Source organism: Melanaphis sacchari, unplaced genomic scaffold (genome assembly GCF_002803265.2).
Source record: "Melanaphis sacchari strain LSU unplaced genomic scaffold, SCAv2.0 Contig1085_pilon_pilon, whole genome shotgun sequence".
In the NCBI taxonomy this organism is placed as follows: Eukaryota; Metazoa; Arthropoda; class Insecta; order Hemiptera; family Aphididae; genus Melanaphis; species Melanaphis sacchari.
The window spans coordinates 9,162-31,904 of record NW_020270412.1 but is presented as its reverse complement, the minus strand read 5'-3'; the positions used below and the strand labels follow the sequence as shown (position 1 = coordinate 31,904).

Here is a 22,743-nt window from a genome sequence, read left to right as displayed (position 1 = left end):
ATTTATTTTACTATTATTTAAATGTTATTTTACTATTATTTTTAATTGAACTATCAAGTATCAACTAATAATTATTTTAATATTAATTATTTTCACATTTATTTTATTTTAAATATAAAGAATTTAACTAAAAAACGTATCTTATAGTAACTAGGTGCGGCACAGTAAAATCCATAATAATTATGGAAAATTATTTTTCTAGCATATTATAAATGTTATATATTTTAATTTGAAATATGAAACATTTTTTTTTGTGATTATTATAATAAACGGTTAAAAGAAATTAAGTTGTACTTATTTTCCGATATTATAGGTACATATAACAATACATTATAATATGTACTTACCCACTGTATTAGTATAGGTACAGTTATTCAGTATTTTATAAATATAGGTGTATTATAAATTGTAGGTAGATCGAAGATACACCTACAAAATTATATGAAATACTACTAAATTAATTAATTAAAGTAAATATTCTTAAAAACAAATTTCAACTATATTAATATATTCTTTTTAGAAACGAGGTAACCCGATAATTTCCTCAATTCATATTTTGTTAAAACTAAACATAGTTTTTATTTGAATTATAATGTCTTTATTAATGTTAATATTCTCATATTGAGCTTCATGAACAGTCACTAAACATTTTAGGAATCAATAGTGAGCTGATCCCTTTAACATGACATTTTATTAAACCATTAAATTACTACATTTTTCGTGCAACCCGGCATTAGTCTTTATCAAATGTTTCAATCTAAACCAGTCTCGCTATTGTTCTATGAAATAAAAGTAAAATCGGTCCGCCCCAATCGATCTTGATTCTACGGTGAAATTTTTTTAAAATTAAATTAATGTAATTTTGGTCCTGATAAAAATATTTTTTTTTTAACAGTCCAGTCTCAGTCTTTTTTAAAAATTTAAAAATAAAACGGTCCGGTCCCAGTCTTTTTCAACAGCCTAAAATAAATCAGTCTAGTCTCGGTCCAGTTAAATTATTTTAATGATAGTCCAGTCCAGTCTTGGTCTTAATTAAAATAACTAGTCCGGTCTGGTCCAAAAAAATATGGACCATGCAGAGCTCTACTGTGTATAACGGATTATTTGCATTTATTTTCATTTAATTCGATTGTTATTAATTGCCGTTTTCGTTTTGATATCCAATCTCACACTACTACTCATAAAATATTTTTCAAATTTTAAAAATGATTTTTGATCTCACACGTTTAATTTTATATTGCTCGATTGATGATGTCAAAATATATTATATTACAATATATTTTACACGGACATTAAATCACACAATAGTATTCAAATAAACCAATTATAGTTATTGCTATATAACAGTCTGCACGATTCAAATGTACATATGTGATATGCAATTTATATTATAGCCCGAGAACGTTCTATTGATGACAATACAGTTGTTTCACTCAGTTTTGACCGTGAATTCACTATTTTATATGTTTAGCCTTTCAGTTGTTTACATTTGAAAGATATAAGGGAAAAACAGTAGCATATTTTTTTTTTTTTTTTTTTTTTTTAAATATTTTGTCATCACAGAAAGTGCATATTATTTCTTTTCAAATTCTAGCCATCTATAAAATATCAAAAAAAAAAATATTATTTATGTATAGGTTTTTGATCTTCAACTCGCTAACGTTTGACATGCGTTTTCCATAATACGTTTAACATCTCTCCTTTACGCCCACATCGTCCGCGATCCGACGTAGTCGGATTGCCTACCTGGGAGGTTTAAACGCGTTTAACTGGATTTTCATTGGTGATCACTTGAGAAATCGAGCGCTAGATTCCAAATCAGAGGTACCAACGTCTCAAACGTCGTTATCACTGGTTTTGCCTACTAGACTTTTCTAACTGCTTTATTCTTAAGTCCTGTCTCCTACCAAGGAAATTCACTTCAAACGATATTCAGCTACCTAGGGTACTCACATACAGTGAGTTTTACCGGCCTAGGGTATTCACATACAGCGAGTTGTACCGCCCTAGGGTATTCACATACAGCGAGTTTCACCGGTGCTAGTTATACTTAATAAAACTATCTTTTTATATTATAAAGAGAATATCAATGACCTATAGGAGTCTTTGCGAGACGCTATTGTTAATTACATCGTAGATTCTGAGTGAAGCGACGAAAGTGATAGTTTATTTTTAATAGTACCTATGAGCAAATACTCCAATACATTTAAATAACTATAAAACATTTACATGTATACAGTTTTGAAATATTAAAGACAGTTCATGATATATAATTACTAAGTATAAAAGGACAAAATATCAATTTTGTTACAAAAATAATACCTAAGTCTTCAATTTTTTCATACAGACTTTAATTTATTACTCATTTATATTGGCCATATTTTTTTTTTTCATATAAAAAACGTAAAAATAGTTATTACAAAAAAAAAAAAAAAAATAAAATAAAACACATAACTAAAATCATTTTTTTTACTCTTACGCATAAACAAGCCATAAAATATAACTATCATAATTATATAACTTGTAAGATAAAAACATTGCAGAACTTGAAGAATGCCAAGTTTTGTTTAGCAAAATATTGATTTGAACGTTGTTTTTGTACTATAGCTAACTCTAACTAAATATTTACAAATATAAAATAACCGCCAATATGTAAAATGTTGAGTTTCTTAAACAATGTGCACTCGATGAACTCCTCAACTAATATATTAAAAACTATAACTTATAACTTCAAACCATTTATATTAAACAAATAGAAACGACATTACTCTCATCACTAAGTATTTTGACAAATATGAAAGAAAAAGAAGTTATGGTTCTCACTCTAACGGAAGTATTTGAGCAATAAAATGATTAACATTTAACAAGATTTTTTATTCTAATGATGTATGTTAGGTAATAGAGTTTTAAATAATGCCCCAACCATAAGTTTAATATATTATTTAAATAATTAATTATTATGCGTGGAAAATCGATCAATTTAGCAGGTATTTTAAATTTGGTAATTTATTTAACGATATTAAATATTGTTATGAGTGTGATAGATGTATAATGTATAACTTACTAGATTATAGTCAATAATTAAAAATAGTATGATTGAAAAATCTATACATTTTTTACATCAACTTCACACAATATATTAATGACGCATAAGATAAAGACTATAAGATCTGATACCATTGATTCTTAAAAAATAAAACTTATTACGTACCAATTGTAACTGATTATAATCATATAAAAAAGTAATTAATAATTATTATAAAATAAATAAAGTTCTAAATATCGTTATCAAAAATTATAAATAAAAATAACTTACATTCCTCAGCATCTAGAATAAAGTAGTAGATAGTTAATTTATATAAGTACTTTATACAATCTGTACAGTGTACATCTAATATTTGTACGACAAACATGTATGATAAATGATAACACATAGGCAACATGGAATTTGCGGAAGATAACATGTGTGGAGTTAACTAACCTAACTTATGGGTCAGTTACTCTAGTCTATTCATTTTACTTTTTGTAAGGGAAAGGTTATTTACACAATAAGACACTAGAGGATCTAATTTTTGGTAGCACTATGGAGTGATCCGAGCATAGGTCTAGTAGATTTTCAATTGGTTTATGATATAGTTAGAGGATTTTGAAAGAAACATTTCAGTTTCATCATGAAGTTATTTTTTCTGGAAGATAATAGGTTGGCATCAATGGTAGGGTACGCAGTTAGTAATTATTTTCACAAATTGAAGCAGAATTATCTCGTTAGTTATTCAAATGTCATCCCCTTATAATTTTTTAAACATTAAAGTCTGCGCGTACGATGAGACTATAACCAAGAGTTTTTTGTTATTGGAGATATATATATATTTTGTGAAAATAAATTTGAAATTTGAAAAAAATAAAAAAATAACTAATTATATTTACTTACCGATCGTCGCTAGAATAAAAATTATCAAAATTTAAAAATATTCAATAATTAAATAGTAGAGATATCTTAACGCCAAACTGTAATATATTATTTAAATAAAATAAAAAATATCAGTTAGGAATCAAAAAGTTTTAAAGTAGAACCATTTGGTTGCTGACATATTTTTTGTATAGTTAGGACTTGTCTGATCTGCATTAGATGCATATTTCCAAGGTAACAAAATTTGGTGTTACAACTATTAATTAGATTGTATTATAAACAAGAAATTAGTATTAAGTTATTTCCACAGTAAAAATAAGATATTAAATTTTGACTATCATTGATTTATTTAATCATGTAAATAAAATTTATGGGTCTTAACTGCACAAATATAATAAATATAATGACTGTATTAATTATTCGTTAAATATAAGTTGGTAAACTAATTTAATATAAATTTAAAACTATAATAATTACGTACTTATATCTTCTACAAAAAAATTAAAAAAATAATAAAAAATATTATAACTGTTAATATATTAATAAAAAATAAACAATTATTTGAGAATATTCTGAATTATCATGATTTCAAAATAGTTAATTGAAGTTAGATTATACAATTTATTGGTATTGATTGAACTTAAAGATTCAAGTTTTAAATAATGGATTTATTTGTAATAAACTGAGATCAACCAGTTATTTTTACAAGTATATTACCACAAATAATTAGAGCTATTCTTTTTGATTGATAGCACGGAACGATAAATCAACAAAACTGATAATTAGATACGTTATGAGAGTATCTTATCATTAAGAATGTCACTATAATTTACATGAAGTATGACAGAATCATGAATTCAATAGTAAACTATTTGTATACCACGAAATTGTTATTTGTTTAGATTCCTCGAATACCATTTTAAATTTGTCATGAATTTCTTTTATTTCATATAAGACCGTTTTAACCATAGTTCAAAAACTTAAAGTAAGTTTGTATCCGATTTTTGAAACAGTATTAATATAATTTATAATGAGTTAAAAATTTTGACAATTAATAAAATTACATCAAGTGATGAAAATAATATAATATCTACATTCAGTCAACTAAGTGCTTTTGCGGCGTCATAGAAGTATAATGCACAAACAAGTCCCCGCGAAGTTGTCGGTTCAACAATGGAAAAAAGGTTAGGTTAGCGCTATGTCTCCCCCGACGGAACCCACCTTGTCGTGGTGGGGGGGCTTACGTCTCTTGTCGACTTCGCGAGCTATGCCGGCAGGGTTACCCATACCGGAAGGTCGCGTACGAGAGAGACAACTAAGAGGTTCCAAAGGGTAGGGCGGGCTCTTAAGCCTCGGCAGGCAGCCGTTCTAGGTGAAGGTAACACTGATTCCAAATCCCCCTGGCGGTAGGGCTAAAACGCAAGTGAAGGACATCACTCAAAAAACCCAATATGGAAAGTCGTACTGGAAATGTTGTTACCACCCCAGGGGCCTCGGAACCCCAGGGGTCGGCAGTGGTGAGTGGGTCCGGTGTTTACACCGGCTCCCAAGTAGCGGGCTCACCAAGGTCGTCATCCGACAACCGTGAGGGCACAGGGGTGGCCAGCCAGGCCTCCGGCGCTCTACCTAATACTAGTGCTGTTGGTAGCCTTGCAGACGCAAGACCGGCTACAAAGTCCATGACTCGTGCGCAAGCGGAAGCGAAGTATACCAAACTTCTGGAAGACACGCTGAGGCAATTGGAGGCATTAGAGGCATCAGTACGTGCTGCGACAAACACGAAAATTGACATCAAAACTGGCACCAAGGCTCTTGGCACAAGCTTCAGAGAGTTCCTAAGCACCGCAAGGATAATCGGCATGACACGATCCCCCGACGCCACTGAACAACGCGTGCGGTGCCTGCAGCAGCAACAACAACAACAACACGCCCAAACAATGAAACTGATTAATGAAGTACGCGAAGAGCAACTTCAGCACCAAATGCTCATGCAGCAAAAAATTGACTCACTGTCACAAGGCCGACAAGCCGAATGCTTAGGATGCAATATATCCTTGGCACAGGACAAGATGAACAGCCAAGATGAAAGGTTTGCCAGTCAGGATAGGAAGCTGAACCAAATAATCTCTGAACTGGATCAAATTGCGCGACCGCCGGCGGACACTCTACCAGAACAGCAGCAGCATCGACTGCACGAGAAACAGCAACAGCATTTAAACACGAACAACCAGGAACAAGAGGTGCAAAACTCCGGCCGCAAAACCAAGAGGCGGGCGAAAGCGGAGGCGGGTGAGTTCCCAAGCTTACCATTACCTAGTAATAAGCCATACCCGAAAGCCGCCCCCTCACCAACTACCGATTCTCCCCCTCGGCCGTCAAAAGACCCCTCAAGCTCCGACGACTTCGTCGAGGTCAGGAGTAAGAGGAATTCGAAAAAGGCTACTCCAAAACCCCCTGTCCCTCCCACGAAAATGCCAAGAGTGCCAAATCACCAGGCAATTGTTGTAAGCGGGGGCATACAGAAAAATGTCTCCTACTCGGACCTGGTCCGTCGCATCAAGTGCGCTGTAGGCCCAAATGTCACGCCACCCGATTTGCTCACAAGGCAGGCTAAATCGGGGAACGTCATCCTCACCACTAAGGATAAGGAGCAGGCAGACCTATTGGCAGAAGTCATCCGTGACAAACTCGGGGAGAGCGTGAAGGTCAGAAGACCAACACACTCCGTTCTCATCAGGTTCTCTGGCATCGAGGACTCCGTAGAGGACCCGGAGTTCCGGGAAGTGATAAAGACAACGACCGGTGTATGCCTCCCGCACGAGGTCAAGTTTAGCGGCTCATCCAACGGCCGCCGATCTACGATCGTGAGGGTTGGCTTGAACGAAGGCCGTAAACTAGTCGAACGCGGCAAGCTAAAGGTAGGCTGGAGTACCTGTCGCATCAAGGTGCACTCACCTGCAGTGGCTCCCTGCACAAAATATCGCAAACCAGGCCACATCTCCAGTGCCTGCACTAGCTCTCTGGAGCTACGGAAATGTTTCAGGTGCAGAGCAGTTGGCCACCTGGTAGCAGCCTGCAACCTACCATCGGAGCAGCCAGGCGTGGCTCCATCTAACGGTGTTTCCGAAGCGCTCGCGCCCACTCCGCCCCAACATTCATCATGCCAGTAATCCTGCAAGTAAACGTCGGTGTAGGTAGGGCCGCGCAAGACCTCGCCCTAGCCTCGGCCTCGAAGTGGGGTGCCGACATCCTCATCATCAGCGAGCAGAATCGCAACCGCCCCGAGGCGGATGGATGGTTCTCCGACTCGTCGGGCCGTTCGGCCGTCGTCATTGTGGGTAACCTTCCAATCATCGGAGCAGGGCCCTCGCAACAAGGCTTCCGATGGGTGGACCTCCAAGGCCTTCGCGTGTACAGTTGTTACTGGACACCGAACTGCAGGATTTCGGAGTTTCAGGACTTCCTACGCCGACTGGAGTGCAGCATCAGAACCTCCACCACCCCGTTTGTAGTCGCGGGCGACTTTAATGCCAAATCCAGGGCCTGGGGAAGCCCACGCGATGACCCCCGGGGCACGCTACTTGCGGACCTGGTAGCCGCTCTAGACGCAGTTGTCTGCAACGATGGCCAGTCTCCGACCTTTGTGCCCGGCCAGTCGACCTCGCACATCGACATCACCTTCGCCTCTGCCGGGATCAGTGGCTCAGTCAACAACTGGATGGTGCGCGACGAAGAGTCGCTGAGCCTTCACAGGTACATATCGTATAGCGTCGGCACACGGGCAAACGCAACGCCCATGCAAAGTCGCGGATGGTCGTACAACAAGAGCAGGGCAAACCAGTTGGACGCGGCGCTCAAACAACAATCGGACGACCCTCTACTCGAAGCCGATACAACCAATGCCGGGGCTGACAGACTGGTCGAGTGGATGTCCCAAGCCGCTGACAGCTGTCTACCGAAGCGACGCCAGGCGAACGACCGAACAGCAGTACCATGGTGGAACGATCAGATCGGGACGCTTAGGAAGGAATGTCTGAGAGCCAGAAGGATTTTCTAAAGACAGAGATCGAGATTCGGTGCTGACCGTAGTAATACCCATGAAGAGATCTGGAAAGATAAGCGCAAACAACTGTCAATAGCGATCAAAGAGGCAAAGGAAAGGTGCTGGGCCGATCTCATTGCAACGGTGGACAAAGATCCGTGGGGGAAACCCTACAAGATCGTAATGAAGAGAATGGCAAAACGCAGACCTATTCCGGGGATCCAGCTGCCGGGCCGGATGGACATCATAGCGAACGCCCTTTTTCCGTCCGCGCCGCGCCCAATCCGCTCTGTCTCACTCAGTACCAGCGGGGTTCCACATACCCCCTTCTCGATGGCCGAGCTGTCCACGGCAGCAAACTCCATGCCAAACGGCAAGGCGCCGGGGCCGGATGGGGTAAGCAACGAGATAATCAAGGTGGCAGTCGCCGTCGCCCCCTCACGATTCCTATCCATGTACAACAAATGTCTGGTGTCCGGCACGTTTCCAGATAGTTGGAAACTAGGAAAACTGGTTTTACTCCAGAAACCGGGGAAACCGCTGGACAACCCCTCTGCGTACCGACCCATCTGTCTCCTAGACGGGTGCGGGAAAGTACTCGAGAAGATGCTGGCGAAGAAGCTCCGCGATCATCTCGACGCCAACGAAGGCCTGGCCCAAAACCAATACGGTTTCAGGAGAGGCAAGTCCACTCTCGACGCCTTGGAGCGGCTGAAGGCAGTAGTCGCCGCAGCTACTACCGGACACCCTAATCACCATAAGCTCGTGGGTATGCTTACTTTGGACGTAAGTAATGCGTTTAATTCGGCACCCTGGGACCACATTCTGAGGGCAGCCAGAGCACGGAACGTGCCCGACAACCTCATAAGAATGCTCGAAGCATATCTGTCAGGAAGGCAGATTGAGCTCCCAGACGTAGGCGGCGACGTGGGGCGCAGGATAATAACAAATTGCGGGGTTCCACAGGGCTCGGTCCTAGGACCGGACCTGTGGAATCTACTATACGACGACCTGGTAAGAACCGTGCTCCCAGATGGGGTCGAGCTGATTGCATTCGCCGACGACGTGGCGGTAGTCTCGACGGCATCGGTCAATTTCCTCCTCGAGGAGCGGCTTGAGTCTGCTTACAACCAAATCAGCCGCTGGATGATCGACCACGGCCTTTCTCTCGCAGCCGAGAAGACAGAGGCAATCGTTCTAACAAAACGAAGAGTTCGGAACCAGATAGCCGTCAACTGCGATGGCTATCGCATTGCGTCCACGGCCTCGATCAGGTACCTCGGAGTGCAAATCGACCAGAAGTTAGGCTTCACGGATCATGCCGAAATTGTGGCAAAAAGGGCGGCCTCAGCTTCCAGAAGTCTTGGCTATCTCATGCCCAACTTAAGAGGACCAAGGCAAAAATGCCGCAAACTATTAGCATCAGTAGTAACTTCCAGGTTATTGTACGCAGCTCCGATCTGGTACGAGAACATGCTAGGGAAGGGGTGGACAAAACTGGCAGCCGTCCATCGGCAATCCCAACTGCGGGCGGCGTGCTGTTACAGCACGGTCTCGCACGAGGCTGCGGCCGTGGTGTCCGGCATTCCTCCGATCCGCCTCCTGGCCAAGGAGCGGTCGGACGTCTTCAAGGGCAAGGGGAAGGCCGAGGCAAGATTGGAGCTAATCAACAACTGGCAGACAGACTGGGAGGCGAGCCCGAAGGGAAGGTGGACTCACCGACTCATCAGGGACCTCCGCAAGTGGCAGTCACGGTCCTTCGGGGAAGTGTGTTTTCACTCCTCACAGGTACTGACGGGCCACGGCTGTTTCGCGGCCTACCTGCACAGGTTCGGAACCCAGAACGACGATTCATGCGAACAATGCGGTGTTCAACCGGACGATGCGGAACACGCGTTCTTCAGGTGCGACGCGTGGGAGAACTGGAGGCGAGGCGTCTGCGCCGAGATCGACGTCGACGAACTGACCCCGGACAACATCATGAACATCATGCTGTCATCCCCCCATAGCTGGAACCAGATCAGCAAGCTGATGGTAAGGATCATGGTCACAAGGGAGGCAGCAAAGAGGATCCGGCAGAGGCAACCACAACCACCACCGCAACACCAGCCAAATTAAAGAAGTTGTACAACCTAGTTAAGTTACATAATTGTAGGCCGAAGGCCAAATTTAGGGAGGTTAGAGGCCTCTTACCGTTTGTACACACATATATTCCCTGTAATTTCCATGTTTTTATTGTAACTTTCTTTTTTAGTCAATAAATGATGGCGGCACCTTCTGACCCTGAAGTATTTCCAGCGGAGAGTCCCGGGGTCAGTCGGATGAGTATTGCCAATAAAAAAAAAAAAAAAAAAAAAAAAAGGTTAGCGCTATGTAACCTAACTCTGCCGTTTTAGAAATTTTGATCTCAAATTACACCAGCCAGCTTAAATTTTATACCGAAAACTACTCTAAATGTCGCAGTTAAAAGCATTGTTAATGATTTAAAATTAAAACGAATATTCTTCATAATTTTCTGATCAATATCCAGAATTGTAAAATATGATTCACGTGAAATACTCTAATAATATACTAAAATAAATAAATAAATTAATAAATATATGATACGTACCGTCAAAATCTATAATAAACAATAATATTTTAATTAATTTTTAAATATGTACACATTATAATAATATACTATGTATAGGATGTATGTATTTAAATTTTCCCAGGAGACACTGTGTGTTTTTCTACACTTGATGTTACAGGTTAAGCGAACCGGGGACCCTTGAGTTGTAGCGTAGGGAAGTTGGCGCGCTTATCGTCCATAGTTCATTGAACTGCAATAGCCCCCACCTTTTCTTAATTGGTTTAGATGGACATAGTTCTCCAAGATCGGGGATTTAGTGATGGGCTAACTTATTGATATTTAAAAATGTCATGAAAATTTCAGAGTGATATTTTTAGTCATTTTATATAAAAAACTAAAGAAAATAATGATATTATTACTTCTTCTATTACTACAAGTACAGCTACCATTAGTATAAGTGTAAAAAATAAAAAAATATCGTCAGAAACTATATTTAGTTTTTATATTAAATAAACATGTATTTTATTTATTTAAAAAGCTTGTCTGTGTATTACTAAAAAGTACATATTAACTATCCAATCAATGAGTCAGTTCACATAGAAAAACAATTTTTTGTTTAAATAGTAAAATATTGCAACAAACATGAAAAATACTCACAAATTAGATCTATGAAAAATATATAAATAATATAGTAGCATTAATATAATCTTAATAAAATATAATATAAAATTTACTATGGTGATAAATATGGAACCCTTTTTTGTTTTCTCCACTTCAATATATGAATTGTCTTGTATTTGTATTAATTATAAACATAGATTATATTATTATTACAAGTATATTTGAAAGTATTTTTAAAAATTCCATTATTTTTATTTCAAGCATTTAAATGTTGACAGGTTTATGATTTTATTTTTTAATATTATTATGAAAACATTTAAATAACAGTGATTTAAGTTTGAAATTTAAACACGTGTAAAGATTCTGGAGTTTTTAAAGAATACAAGAACTTATAATTTTTGAGTAATACGTTCTTTAATTTTCTAAACACTAATATTATTTTATATAAAACAAAATTTATCGAGACAAATTGACGGATTAACTAATATTACAAAACAAACTTAAAATCTCGACCAGAATAAAATAATATATTTTAACAAAATAAAAAAAAACATACCAATCCTCTCTAAAAAATAAATAAAAGGTTATAATATGTAATTGATAAAAAAAATTCATATTTTAAACTTAAAATATTAACCCTTAACTACACGCGCTGGTGTACTTTGTACACCAATATTTTTGTTTATCTTGTTCTATTTTAGTTTTTATTTGTTTTCAGTTGTTCTCCTAATCTAACCTTTTCTTATTTAATATGTAATGATTATTAATCCATTTTAGTCGTCATTTGATGTTTGTAGCCGCACAAACAAGCTCCGTATAAAAGATTTTTGTATCGGTGAACGATATACACCACGCGAGTAATAATATAAGTAATTTTTACGTCTTATATTGACTGATAATTCCGTATTATTTTTCTAATATTTAATTATTATATAATCAGTATATTATTTAATCATATTATTATTATTATACTAGGTCAAAGCTTACGCCAAATGATGTGAATGACATATTAGATATGGAATCGTCGGAAGAAGAAGTGGGAGGTGATGAAGACGACAATGAAGTAAGAATAGTAAATAATAGTGATCATGACAGTAACTCGTGCTTGGAATACAGTTCATTTGAGGATTCCGATAGTGATGATGATAATATTGAGCTCGAATATTTTATTGGTAAAGATAAAACAACAAAATGGTCTAAGACACCATTGACAAGTAAATTCGCTAAAACTAAAAAAAAAAATATAATAAATATAACACCTGGTTCAAAATTTACAACTGAAGAAATTCAAAATGAAGTAGGGGCTTTCCACATAATATTTTTAGACAAAATGGTTGATGAAATTATTCATTACACCAATATGTATATTTCGACAGTTCAAAAAAACTATAAAAGAGATAGAGATGCCAAAATTATAACAAAAAATGAAATGATGGCATTTTTTGGTTTGTTGTTTTTGTCAGGAATAAAAAAAGGGAATCACACCAACTTTCTTGAACTTTGGGCTACAGATGGTACTGGAATTGAAGTTTTTCGGGCTTGTATGAGCTGTAACCGTTTTCTTTTTATTTTGAATTCAATAAGATTCGACGATAAAACTACTAGTAATTATAGAAGATCTGATGACAAACTAACTGCTGTGAGGTCAATGCTTGATCAATTTGTATATAATTGTAAAACAAGTTACTACCTTAGTGAATATTTGAACATTGACGAAATGTTAGTCCCATTTAGAGGTCGTTGTAGTTTTATTCAGTATATACCAAGTAAACCTGCAAAATATGGCTTGAAAATATTTGCACTGGTTGATGCAAAATCATTTTATACGGGGAATTTAGAAATTTATTGTGGGACGCAACCAGACGGGCCTTACAATATGTTTTCCAAGCCATTTGATATTGTCATGAGATTACTTGACAATGTAACAGGATCAAATCGTAACCTAACATGTGATAATTGGTATACTAGTTATCCCTTGGCTACTGAATTACTAAAAAAGCAAACAACTATTGTAGGCACATTGAGAAAAAATAGAAAGGAGATTCCAGTAGACTTTCAACCACATAAAAATAAAGCAATTAATTCTTCATTTTTTGGATTTCAAAAAGAAATAATGATAACATCATATATTCCTAAAAAAAATAAAGCTGTAATTCTATTATCAACTATGCATAATGATACGTCAGTAAATAGTGAGACAAAAAAACCTGAAGTTATACACTTTTACAATTCCATAAAAGGAGGCGTGGACACTGTCGACCAAATGTGTGGGAATTATTCAGTTTCTAGGAGAACACGCAGATGGCCTTTATCAATATTTTTTCAACTTTTAACATTGCAGGTATAAATGCAAATATTCTATATAATAATACACAAATAGAAAAAAAACATAAGAATAGGAGGTCATTTCTAAAATCACTTTCAATGAATTTGATGAAAAATCACTTGAGTGAAAGATCACAGATGGCAAATCTCCCTACTGACATAAAACATTTTATCAAAATATGAAACAAATGAAGTGGACGTTCAAGAACCTCCAACAAAAATTAAAAGTCGGTGTTATTTGTGTGGAAGAGCCAAAAATAGGGTGACAACAATAAAATGTTCTTCATGTCAGAAGTTTACATGTAAAGAGCACGTAAAAGCTGTTGTCAGATGTGAAAGATGTACAATAAGTCAGGATAGTGAGTAAGAATTAATTTAAGTTTGTAAAAATTATTTGCAATAAGATATTTTTACTTTTATCAATTATAATATAGTAATAACACATTTTTTTTTTATTCATTTTTTTTTTTATAACTAAATTTTAAACAATATTAAGTAGTACTTTGTTAAATTTATTAGTAAATCAATTCAAATATCCATACAATACGACATTGATTTCTGTGTAAAACAAATTGGTGTATAAAATACATCGCGCGTGCAATTACTGAAAACAAAATGGCGCGTGTAGCTAAGGGTTAATAAGTTATTTTGACCTTCTTGTGAAGTCAATAGTAGCGTTAAAACATGAAATACACACGATAATATTCAATACAAGTAACTTTGTTAAAATTGTATATGGTATGTATAAATAATATAAAAACTATACTTAAAATAAATATAAAATTAGTGGCCACAATTTAATTACGGCTTCCAAATATAAAATTATAACATTAAATGCGACGCATTTAATTTCTTTAATTTGTATGTTTCTTACAGTTAGATAAATCAAATGACAATAGTTATAATAAAAATTGATAAAATAAATTAAGAGAAATGTATCACCAATATTTTAAAAAATAAAAACATAAAAACAACATACGCTTTAATTCTTCTATATAAAATAAAAACATAAGATAGGAATGAGTATTTTGTTTTTATAATTAACATAATTAAAAAAATTAATTAGGGTAAGTCTTAAAAAACATATTAGAACAATATTATTGAAATTTAACTTACTGTAGTTCCCTTACAAGATTAGTTATAAAATAATTAAAATATAATTAATTATATTATTTAAAAAAATTTAAAAAAAATATTTTGGATCAGACAGGGTTCAAAACGTTGTGCTAAAAGAAATCACACTGAAATATCTATTAAAGATAGCTGATGTATTCATTCACTGTCTGGTGGAAGACTATTTCTTGGATGAATGATAAGAAGCAAATTGATCTAATTAATTATCATGTAACAAGTAAACAACTAGAAAAAGTTCTAAGACGTAGGATGGACAAGTTCCAGGCGAAAACAGAAAATTATCAAATAATGAATTTGGTGTACTGAAAAATAAATTAAATCTGTGGGATTTTCGCGATACGATAAGATACAATCCCATAGTGTGACTCAAATTGCCAATAAAACTTTGTGTGCAGTTAACCTAATTTATGTGGCAAACGCCACCCAATACGGTATCATGAAAGAATAATGAGGAGTCATTAAATTACAAAAATGAACAAACAAAATCTGAATTCTCCAAGACTACCCGTATCATAGGTGGTTAAACACGTGGAGTAAAGGCGATGAGTCGCTGGGTTCCATAATTTTTCATAAATCTCAAGTAAGGTAAAACCAATGTGAAACATATTTAACTACTTAGGTACATCTATGGCCCCAACCTTCGAAAGAACAGAGAGTTAACGACGTAGTTGCTGTAATTTAAACTAGATTCACGTAAAATTATACTAAAGATGGCATATTTAACCTTATTTAATTCTTGAGCTAGCATGATCTTTGACATGAATCACAATTTGGATATGTGGTCATAAACTTAAAATTTTGTTACCTAAGACATTGGCAAATAAAACCATAAAAATAACATTAAAAATAAAAATTGTAATTCCGGAAAATGAAACCGCTTATACTTTAAAATAATACAAAATATCTCGAAAAATAGCTAAGATTTAAGAAACAGATAACAATGTTACGTTGTTATGTTAACATAATTTAACAAATCGTGGAAAAAAAAAGTTACAATACTATAATTAACTCCTGTATGCGGCTTCTCAATGGAGTGCTAGTTTTCAGTTTGAAAACGAAATGGGTAGTCGTGAGTAAATACATAAATACGTGGACAAAAAAGTTATAACCAAGGATGAAGCTGAGATAGCATATGTCGATGACAGTAGAAAATGTAGTAACTAGGCAAGAAGGATCCGTGGCAGATCTGAAGACATCAACTATCAATAATTCAATATAAGAGTAAACCGTGAAAGCAGTAATTGGCTATTACGTAAATCAAGGTCGTAATGTTAAACGATACTCTATACATATATGGGCTACAGCTAACTTCTTTAACAAAACCATAACTCATAAGAGCTAATCAAATTATAAAACTCTTAAATAATTACCTGTGGTATCTACAAAAACAAATATTATATACAATTATTAATTAATGAAACAAATCTAGTACATTTATTTTTTTTTTTTAAGTGATTTTATTGTTTATAAAACTAAATCAATGTTTCAATATTCTGTTTTGGACTGTAACATATTACAATTTTATGAATGTAGTCAGAGTTATTTAATGACGAATATCTCCTGCATTTTCAAATCTTTTATACCTGTTTAACTATGGAAATATATCACCAAAAGCACTAAATAGGACTTGTAAACACAATTTTTTTTTAAATCATAACATGGTTAAAGTTCAATAAATATATAATAATTAGAAATGTTGATAATTAAATAACTTGAAATGTATACTAAAAACAAATACACACTATTTATATCTAATACTGTTTCTATAAAAAAAAAATATATAAATACATTTATTATTGTACAGTCAAACGTTTTTATTATATTTTAAATAATCATGTCATTTCATCTTTTCCTTCTTTTTTATTATTATATGATATGTTAATCAATTAGTCTTAAATCATATATGTATATATTTTAGTCATGATTTGTTTGTATTCTTAAGTAATAAATAGTTTATGGTATTCTATTTATAATAGCTATTATTCAGTATTAGTGAGAGTTGTAAATAGGCTTGGAGAATATTTGGCGGAAATATATTTTACAAGTTTAAATTTAATTATAACGGTTCTAATTCACAAATATGGTCTTGAACCAAACAGGAACATGATATTTAATATAGAAATGAACCCATTATACTATATTAGTCAGTTATTCAAAAAATAATTGAGTAACACAAAAAAGAATCACTGTTTGGTTATTTGGATAATGATAGATTTTTAATTTTATATTATCGATATGAAAGTTAATATTAATAATGTTGCAATTACAATAATTAAAATATACACTTACAAAAAAATAAGCAAGAAATGTTAAATTTTTGTCGATAAAATAGACAACAGATAAAAATTAAAAATAAACGTCAGAAACATTTCTCATTCGTGAAATTTGACGTGCTTGAATGTTTTTTGATACATACTGAACATTTTATGAGTTTGCATTACTAACACAATTTTTAACTTTTTTGAGTTCAATTCAGTACAATTTTTTATATTTCTGTTCAATATCTGAATTCAGATAAAACCCTTAAATTTCTGCTCAATTTTTCGAATTTCGGATAGTTTAATCATATCCAAAAACTATTGAGTTTAACCAAACATTACCATTGCTTAATTTAATACATTTTTGTTAATGTCAATAATTTTAAATTGTTTGATTACTGTAAATTGGTTTATTTGGTGTTAATAAAATTAAAAATCTATAACGTTTCATGGTAAAAGCATTTTCCATCAATCATTAACGATTAGGTACTGAGTAAGGAGGGGTATTTAATAATTTACGTAAAACGATATTTTGAAATGTTTGGATCTTATTTACATTGGTTTTTTTTGCATTTCCCCAAAGTTGAAGGCCGTAAGTCCACGAGGGTTTAAGTAGGGATTTATAAATAATTAGTTTAGTGTTGACATCTGTATGTTTATTTTTAATAATGAGGTTTTTTAGTAGGCGCAAACGTAGATTTAGGTTTGCTCTTTTGGACTTGATATGCTGGCCCCAGGTCAACCTTTTATCAAGGATAAGACCAAGATATTTAGTGTTTGGGGCACTTGGGATTTGAGTGCCATAAATATAGACATCATGGCAGGGTGCAAGTCTGAGGGTGAACGTGGTGTGGGTAGATTTGGATTGATTTATTTTAAAATGTCAAAGATTTAAAATAAATCTTAATACTATAATCTGTAAGCCGTTACACTTTATAATTATCTAATGGCTTATGTTTAATAAATAAAACTTAATTTAAAAATATTACAGAAAATACGTAAGTATATTCTCTAAAAAGTATAGATAAACAATTATTCACAATTATTAGTAAGTATATATATTTTTTTATCATATAATTTGTTATCGAAAACAAATTTTTGGTAAATACTATAATGATACAATTGTGCAATCAATATTTATATTCTTATATCCACTGCCAAACTTTTTGTTTGTTCATTAATGCATGTATACAATTATTTAGTTTAATATTTTTAAAATAAAATTATATATAACTAACTCTAAGCCAATATTTTAAATAATGTATTGTGACCTAACTTTAAATATAATATCTAAGATTGTGAGCGTTGTTAGAATCTACAATAAGTAATTTTTGATACCCCTAACTGAGTTTTTAAATTTAAACAATTTCAAAATAGAAATGCAACACTGCATTTGAGAACCCTTGTTTTATGCTATGATAGGAGGGCGTTTAAGGTAACGTTATTAATACGGTGTTTAAAAGGACAAGGCTTCTTCCTAGCTATCATAATTTTTCTCATTGTGGGAGGTTGTGGCACTACGAAGAAGTGAGAGATGCTATTTCGAACAACTTAAGCAACGCGTTTTTGACTGACAAGTCCGGTGCCAATGACTGCTGCTAAGGCAATTTAAGCAAAGTTAATGGTCGGTGGGCCCACCGATTCTAATATTTCAATGACAAAATTTAGTACAATTTTTCAGTGTACGAGATTCAAAATAGCGCCTTCACAATGCGTTCGACGTATTGGTAGATTTCGCGGTGACCAGAGCCACAGAATGTGTCCATGACTGAAATGATGGTACGCCAGTGAAGATTTACTTCGGAGGAGCAGTGACCATTTAAGAGTCATAGTTGTTTACGTATTCAGCTTAATACAGCTTTTACGATCGGATATTCGATAACATTTGATACAGTGGACTCTGAGTGACTCATGAGTCATGATCAAAAGTGAACTTACTTGTAGTAAGTACTTGTACCTAACCATTTATTAAAAACGGCGTGAGTAGACGGATATAGACGGCCTTTTAACACATGTTGGACACGTATCGTATGTACTGAACTTAAAAACAGATCAATCGTGGATTAATTGGCAAATGGTATTTAATTATCCCGGTCAGATACCGGTTGTAACGGCAGTGCTTATGGTGGGATGTAAGGGAGTCGAATGTTCGAGAAACCTACTACGCCGATAAACGCTGGTGAACAAACACGTTTAAAATCAAGTATTTCAAAGTCATTCCTTAGTATTAAAACTAATTTGGTGATATAAATTACTAAAAACTAAAGCAATGAATACATCCACGAAAAGCGATATCAAAAATTGCATTACATTTTTTTCAAATAATTACTTTTATATTCCACAGTAATGTCTTTATGTTTATCACCTGAAAATAATCATAATAGTGTAGTACAAAGCATTAGTTGATTTAAATGACCCAACGTAACTGCTCCATAATATTATTTTCAACCAGCATTTTGCATACTTATTAAATGTATATATAGGCTATTGATCTAGGTACTTAAAATGTATTTATTTATTTATATAAATACACGGCTTAAATAATAATAAATTACTATAAGAAACATAATTCGTATTTTGATTGTATTTTTATAAAGTGACTACGTGTAAAATACTACAGCTTTTTGAAGAATATCAATTTTATTAATGAAACATTACTAGTTGGTATTATAACTTATTACATGAGTGATGATTCATCACTGATGAATTTCGTTTAAGATTTTAGGGTGCGTGGACTTCTCTCTAACTCGAATTGGTAAAAAAAAATTCCAGTACATCGAAAATAGTTTTTTTAAACAACAAAAAATTTAATTTCATAATTTTATTTATTTATGTATTTACTAATAAATTGTAACGTCATGAATTTTTGCCTAATTTCTCATTGTATATTAATGAGGAAGAATTCCTCAAATTATATGAACCTATGCTGATATATTATGCGTGCGGTGTATTTTGGTAATATTATATAATCGGTCATGGCAATCATATAATGCCTCTCTCCTTCCATCTAGACACAATATTATAGTGTCCGGTTTACGATGTTTACGCGGTTGATCGCAGTCACCGCCGCCGCGAACTCACCTCAACAATAACGACTTCACAAATATTGTAAGAAGTTGAAGACCCACACTGTAATCCCTCTATGACAATTAAACTTCACGATAACGAATGCCGAAGGTCCAATGGCTCCATCGCATTTTTCACACTTTAAAAAAATGCTTTTTCTCACGACTACTGACTGAGAACGTTCACCATTCGAAGTCATCTCCAAGTCGTCTCAAGCATCACATCAGCTCAACACTGTACGTGATCAAACCATTCTTTGCAACCATACTTCAAGATCGTACTTGCTGCCTATATGATGGCCTAAGTATTTGACCATGGGCCCTCGGCAGGCGAGAAGCTGACAATCAATCCAACCAATCTCAAAACATCGTTGTCATCGTAATGCTTAAAAACTCCCCTATATCCCCTAAGTATATAGGTTTACTGTCTGATTGTATTGGTAAACGGCTATCCGTCTTTCCTATAATATTTCGAATAATTTTTATGATATTATAATCGTTATTATTATTATAATCATTATTTATCTGAGACCATTTACCTATTACTATTTAAGTGAAATATGTAAATTTATCATGACCAATACATTGTGCTTAAAACTTATTACCTATTATTTTATTATATTTACATTTTTATTATTAAAAAGCCCATATATTCTACCGACCTACTACCTTTAGTGGCATCAAGTTGTTCAGCTTATGGGTCATATTATTGTTGCGTCCGTTATGTCAACGTCGATACATATATCAACGTAGAAATAGAAATACTAATGTTTGCAAGTTAAAAGATTAAGTCTTTATTTAATACAATTAACTCGTACAAGAATACAATTTTATAAGCACAAGATGGTGTGAGTGGTGTTACGACCTGCCTCTGAAATACTGATAGACGAGACCGTGAGTGGTGTTACGACCTGCCTCTGAGCGTCTCGAATATCCCTAACCGTCTGCAGAGCTCTTGCCCTGGTCTCCCTTATATATGGTTAACCGTCAAGAGTGGTGACTGGGGAGGTGGTGACTTCCAATGACCCTAAGGAGCTCACTAAATTAAATGTATTATTCAGTTGGGTGCCTTTCCTGCGATTTCATCGGTTCTACGAATTACACGACGTGTGATCAAGTCTTAATTGTCAAATTAATTCGTACAATGTTAACACTGTTGTTTACTCATCATTTCTGAGAAGTCCAAGACGTGTGACCATGTCTTATTCATTTTATTTAATATCACGATGTGCAGGTGTTCACCCTATCCGTTGGTGCTACACTGTTTGAATATATTATCCCATCGGCATACACCTCACCTCTCCGTATAATAAATACGTGTAAAATAACACGGTACGTAACACCTCCCTTCCAAAAAAAAGATTTATGTTTTGTAAGAAACAGAAATCTTAAAAATTTGCGTATTATCTTAATTTTTAAGTGTTAGTGGTTTCACATTTTTTCCTTTTCTTTTGTTACATTTTCTCTTAATATTAGTATTAGTAATTATGATAAAATATTATTTGCTACCTTTTAGCAATTATAATAAAAGAAATTTCTTAATAACTAACACGATTTTAATCAATCGTGTTTACACCTATTTCATACATGGAAGTTAAATTTTCTTATTCCTGAAAATACAATTTTGTTAATAATATTAATAATACATTATTAAAACAGTTTTTTATAACTGTCCATGATTTCATTTAATCATGTTTACATTTTTTTTTTTTTTTTTTTCCTGTAATAAAGTAGTTATACATAACTGAAATTAATAGTACACAAATTATATACCTTCTCTGGTCATAGTGTTATTACAGAACTTTACTTTAAATTAAATTATTATATAACTAAACTATTTATAAAATTTTTTATTTAGGTTGCTCACAATTATGCACATTCTTTTTTAAAAACCCCCTTCACTCATCCCTGGGTATTGGTGTAATTGCATAATTGAATATTGCCCTATTAACTATTATTTGCATAATTTAATAAGTCGGATGCCTCCGGTACTATATCTATTAATTCTGCTAAATACTGACAGTGTCCAGTTTCAGATCCGAAATCCTCCATTACTTTTTGTAAATTAAATATAGCTCGCAATATGTATTGATTATCAAAAGGTTCAAAAAATTTTCCATTTGCGTCCAAGACATGCCTAATGAGACAAGTAGGCAATGTTTCTCCCCCCGGTTCCCGGATATAGGTATGGCCTCCTTGCTCTATGGCTTCCTTGAGGTTCATCAAGAACTCGACGCTTTTCGTTGAATTTCTAAAATGTTACAAGTATTTAATTATGATAATTTTCCTAGTTTAATTTGCAGATTTTATATAATTGTATAGGTCCTAACTTTTTAATAATATAATTAAAAATACATTTTGTTATGATCACGTCCGCTACCGGATCGTGACTGTGTGTAATATTGTGATTGGTCTCACATACTAAATCATGTGTCTCCATTAAATTTAACATTCGACCGTTTTTTTCCTGATATCCTATCCTTTCTGTATATAAGAGTTTGTTTATATTACTTGTGTTATCTATTAACTTAAGATTAAAAAAATTATCATTATCATCACTATATGCTGTTATATTTAAAAGTTTCTTTATCCTTAACCTTAACCTTTCTATTATCTGTTTGTCCGTTGTTCCGTTCCAGTATACAAGTATGGGTGCTCTATGGTCTGCATGCAAGTATTGGTTTAGATAAGTAGTCGACAGAGTTGTTTCCCCCTCAAGGTTTATACTGGCTTCCAGTTGCCCCAATAATGGTAGTAACAACTCTGGCTTATTTCTAAATATCCGCCCAACACTTTGCATCACCTGCTTGACCTCC

General features: G+C 34.2%; 1 protein-coding gene across 1 annotated transcript; it reads left to right on the top strand.

The window, feature by feature from the left end:
* The first annotated feature begins 10,216 nt into the window (after positions 1 to 10,216).
* LOC112603415 (piggyBac transposable element-derived protein 4-like) lies at positions 10,217 to 21,851 on the top strand. Its single transcript, XM_025351953.1, has 5 exons — positions 10,217 to 10,240; positions 11,923 to 12,002; positions 12,121 to 12,239; positions 12,522 to 13,219; positions 21,786 to 21,851. The coding sequence occupies exons 1-5, from the start codon at positions 10,217 to 10,219 to the stop codon at positions 21,849 to 21,851; spliced, it is 987 nt and encodes a 328-aa protein (XP_025207738.1).
* The last annotated feature ends 892 nt before the right edge of the window (positions 21,852 to 22,743 follow it).

Bases quoted from the DNA above. Each gene is read 5' to 3' on its own strand.
- LOC112603415 (XM_025351953.1), top strand. From the start codon at position 10,217: ATGGCGGCACCTTCTGACCCTGAA. The intron at 12,003-12,120 runs GTAATAATATAA...TTATTATACTAG, and splicing joins GAACGATATACACCACGCGA to GTCAAAGCTTACGCCAAATG. The intron at 13,220-21,785 runs GCAATTAATTCT...TTTTTTATTTAG, and splicing joins TTCAACCACATAAAAATAAA to GTTGCTCACAATTATGCACA.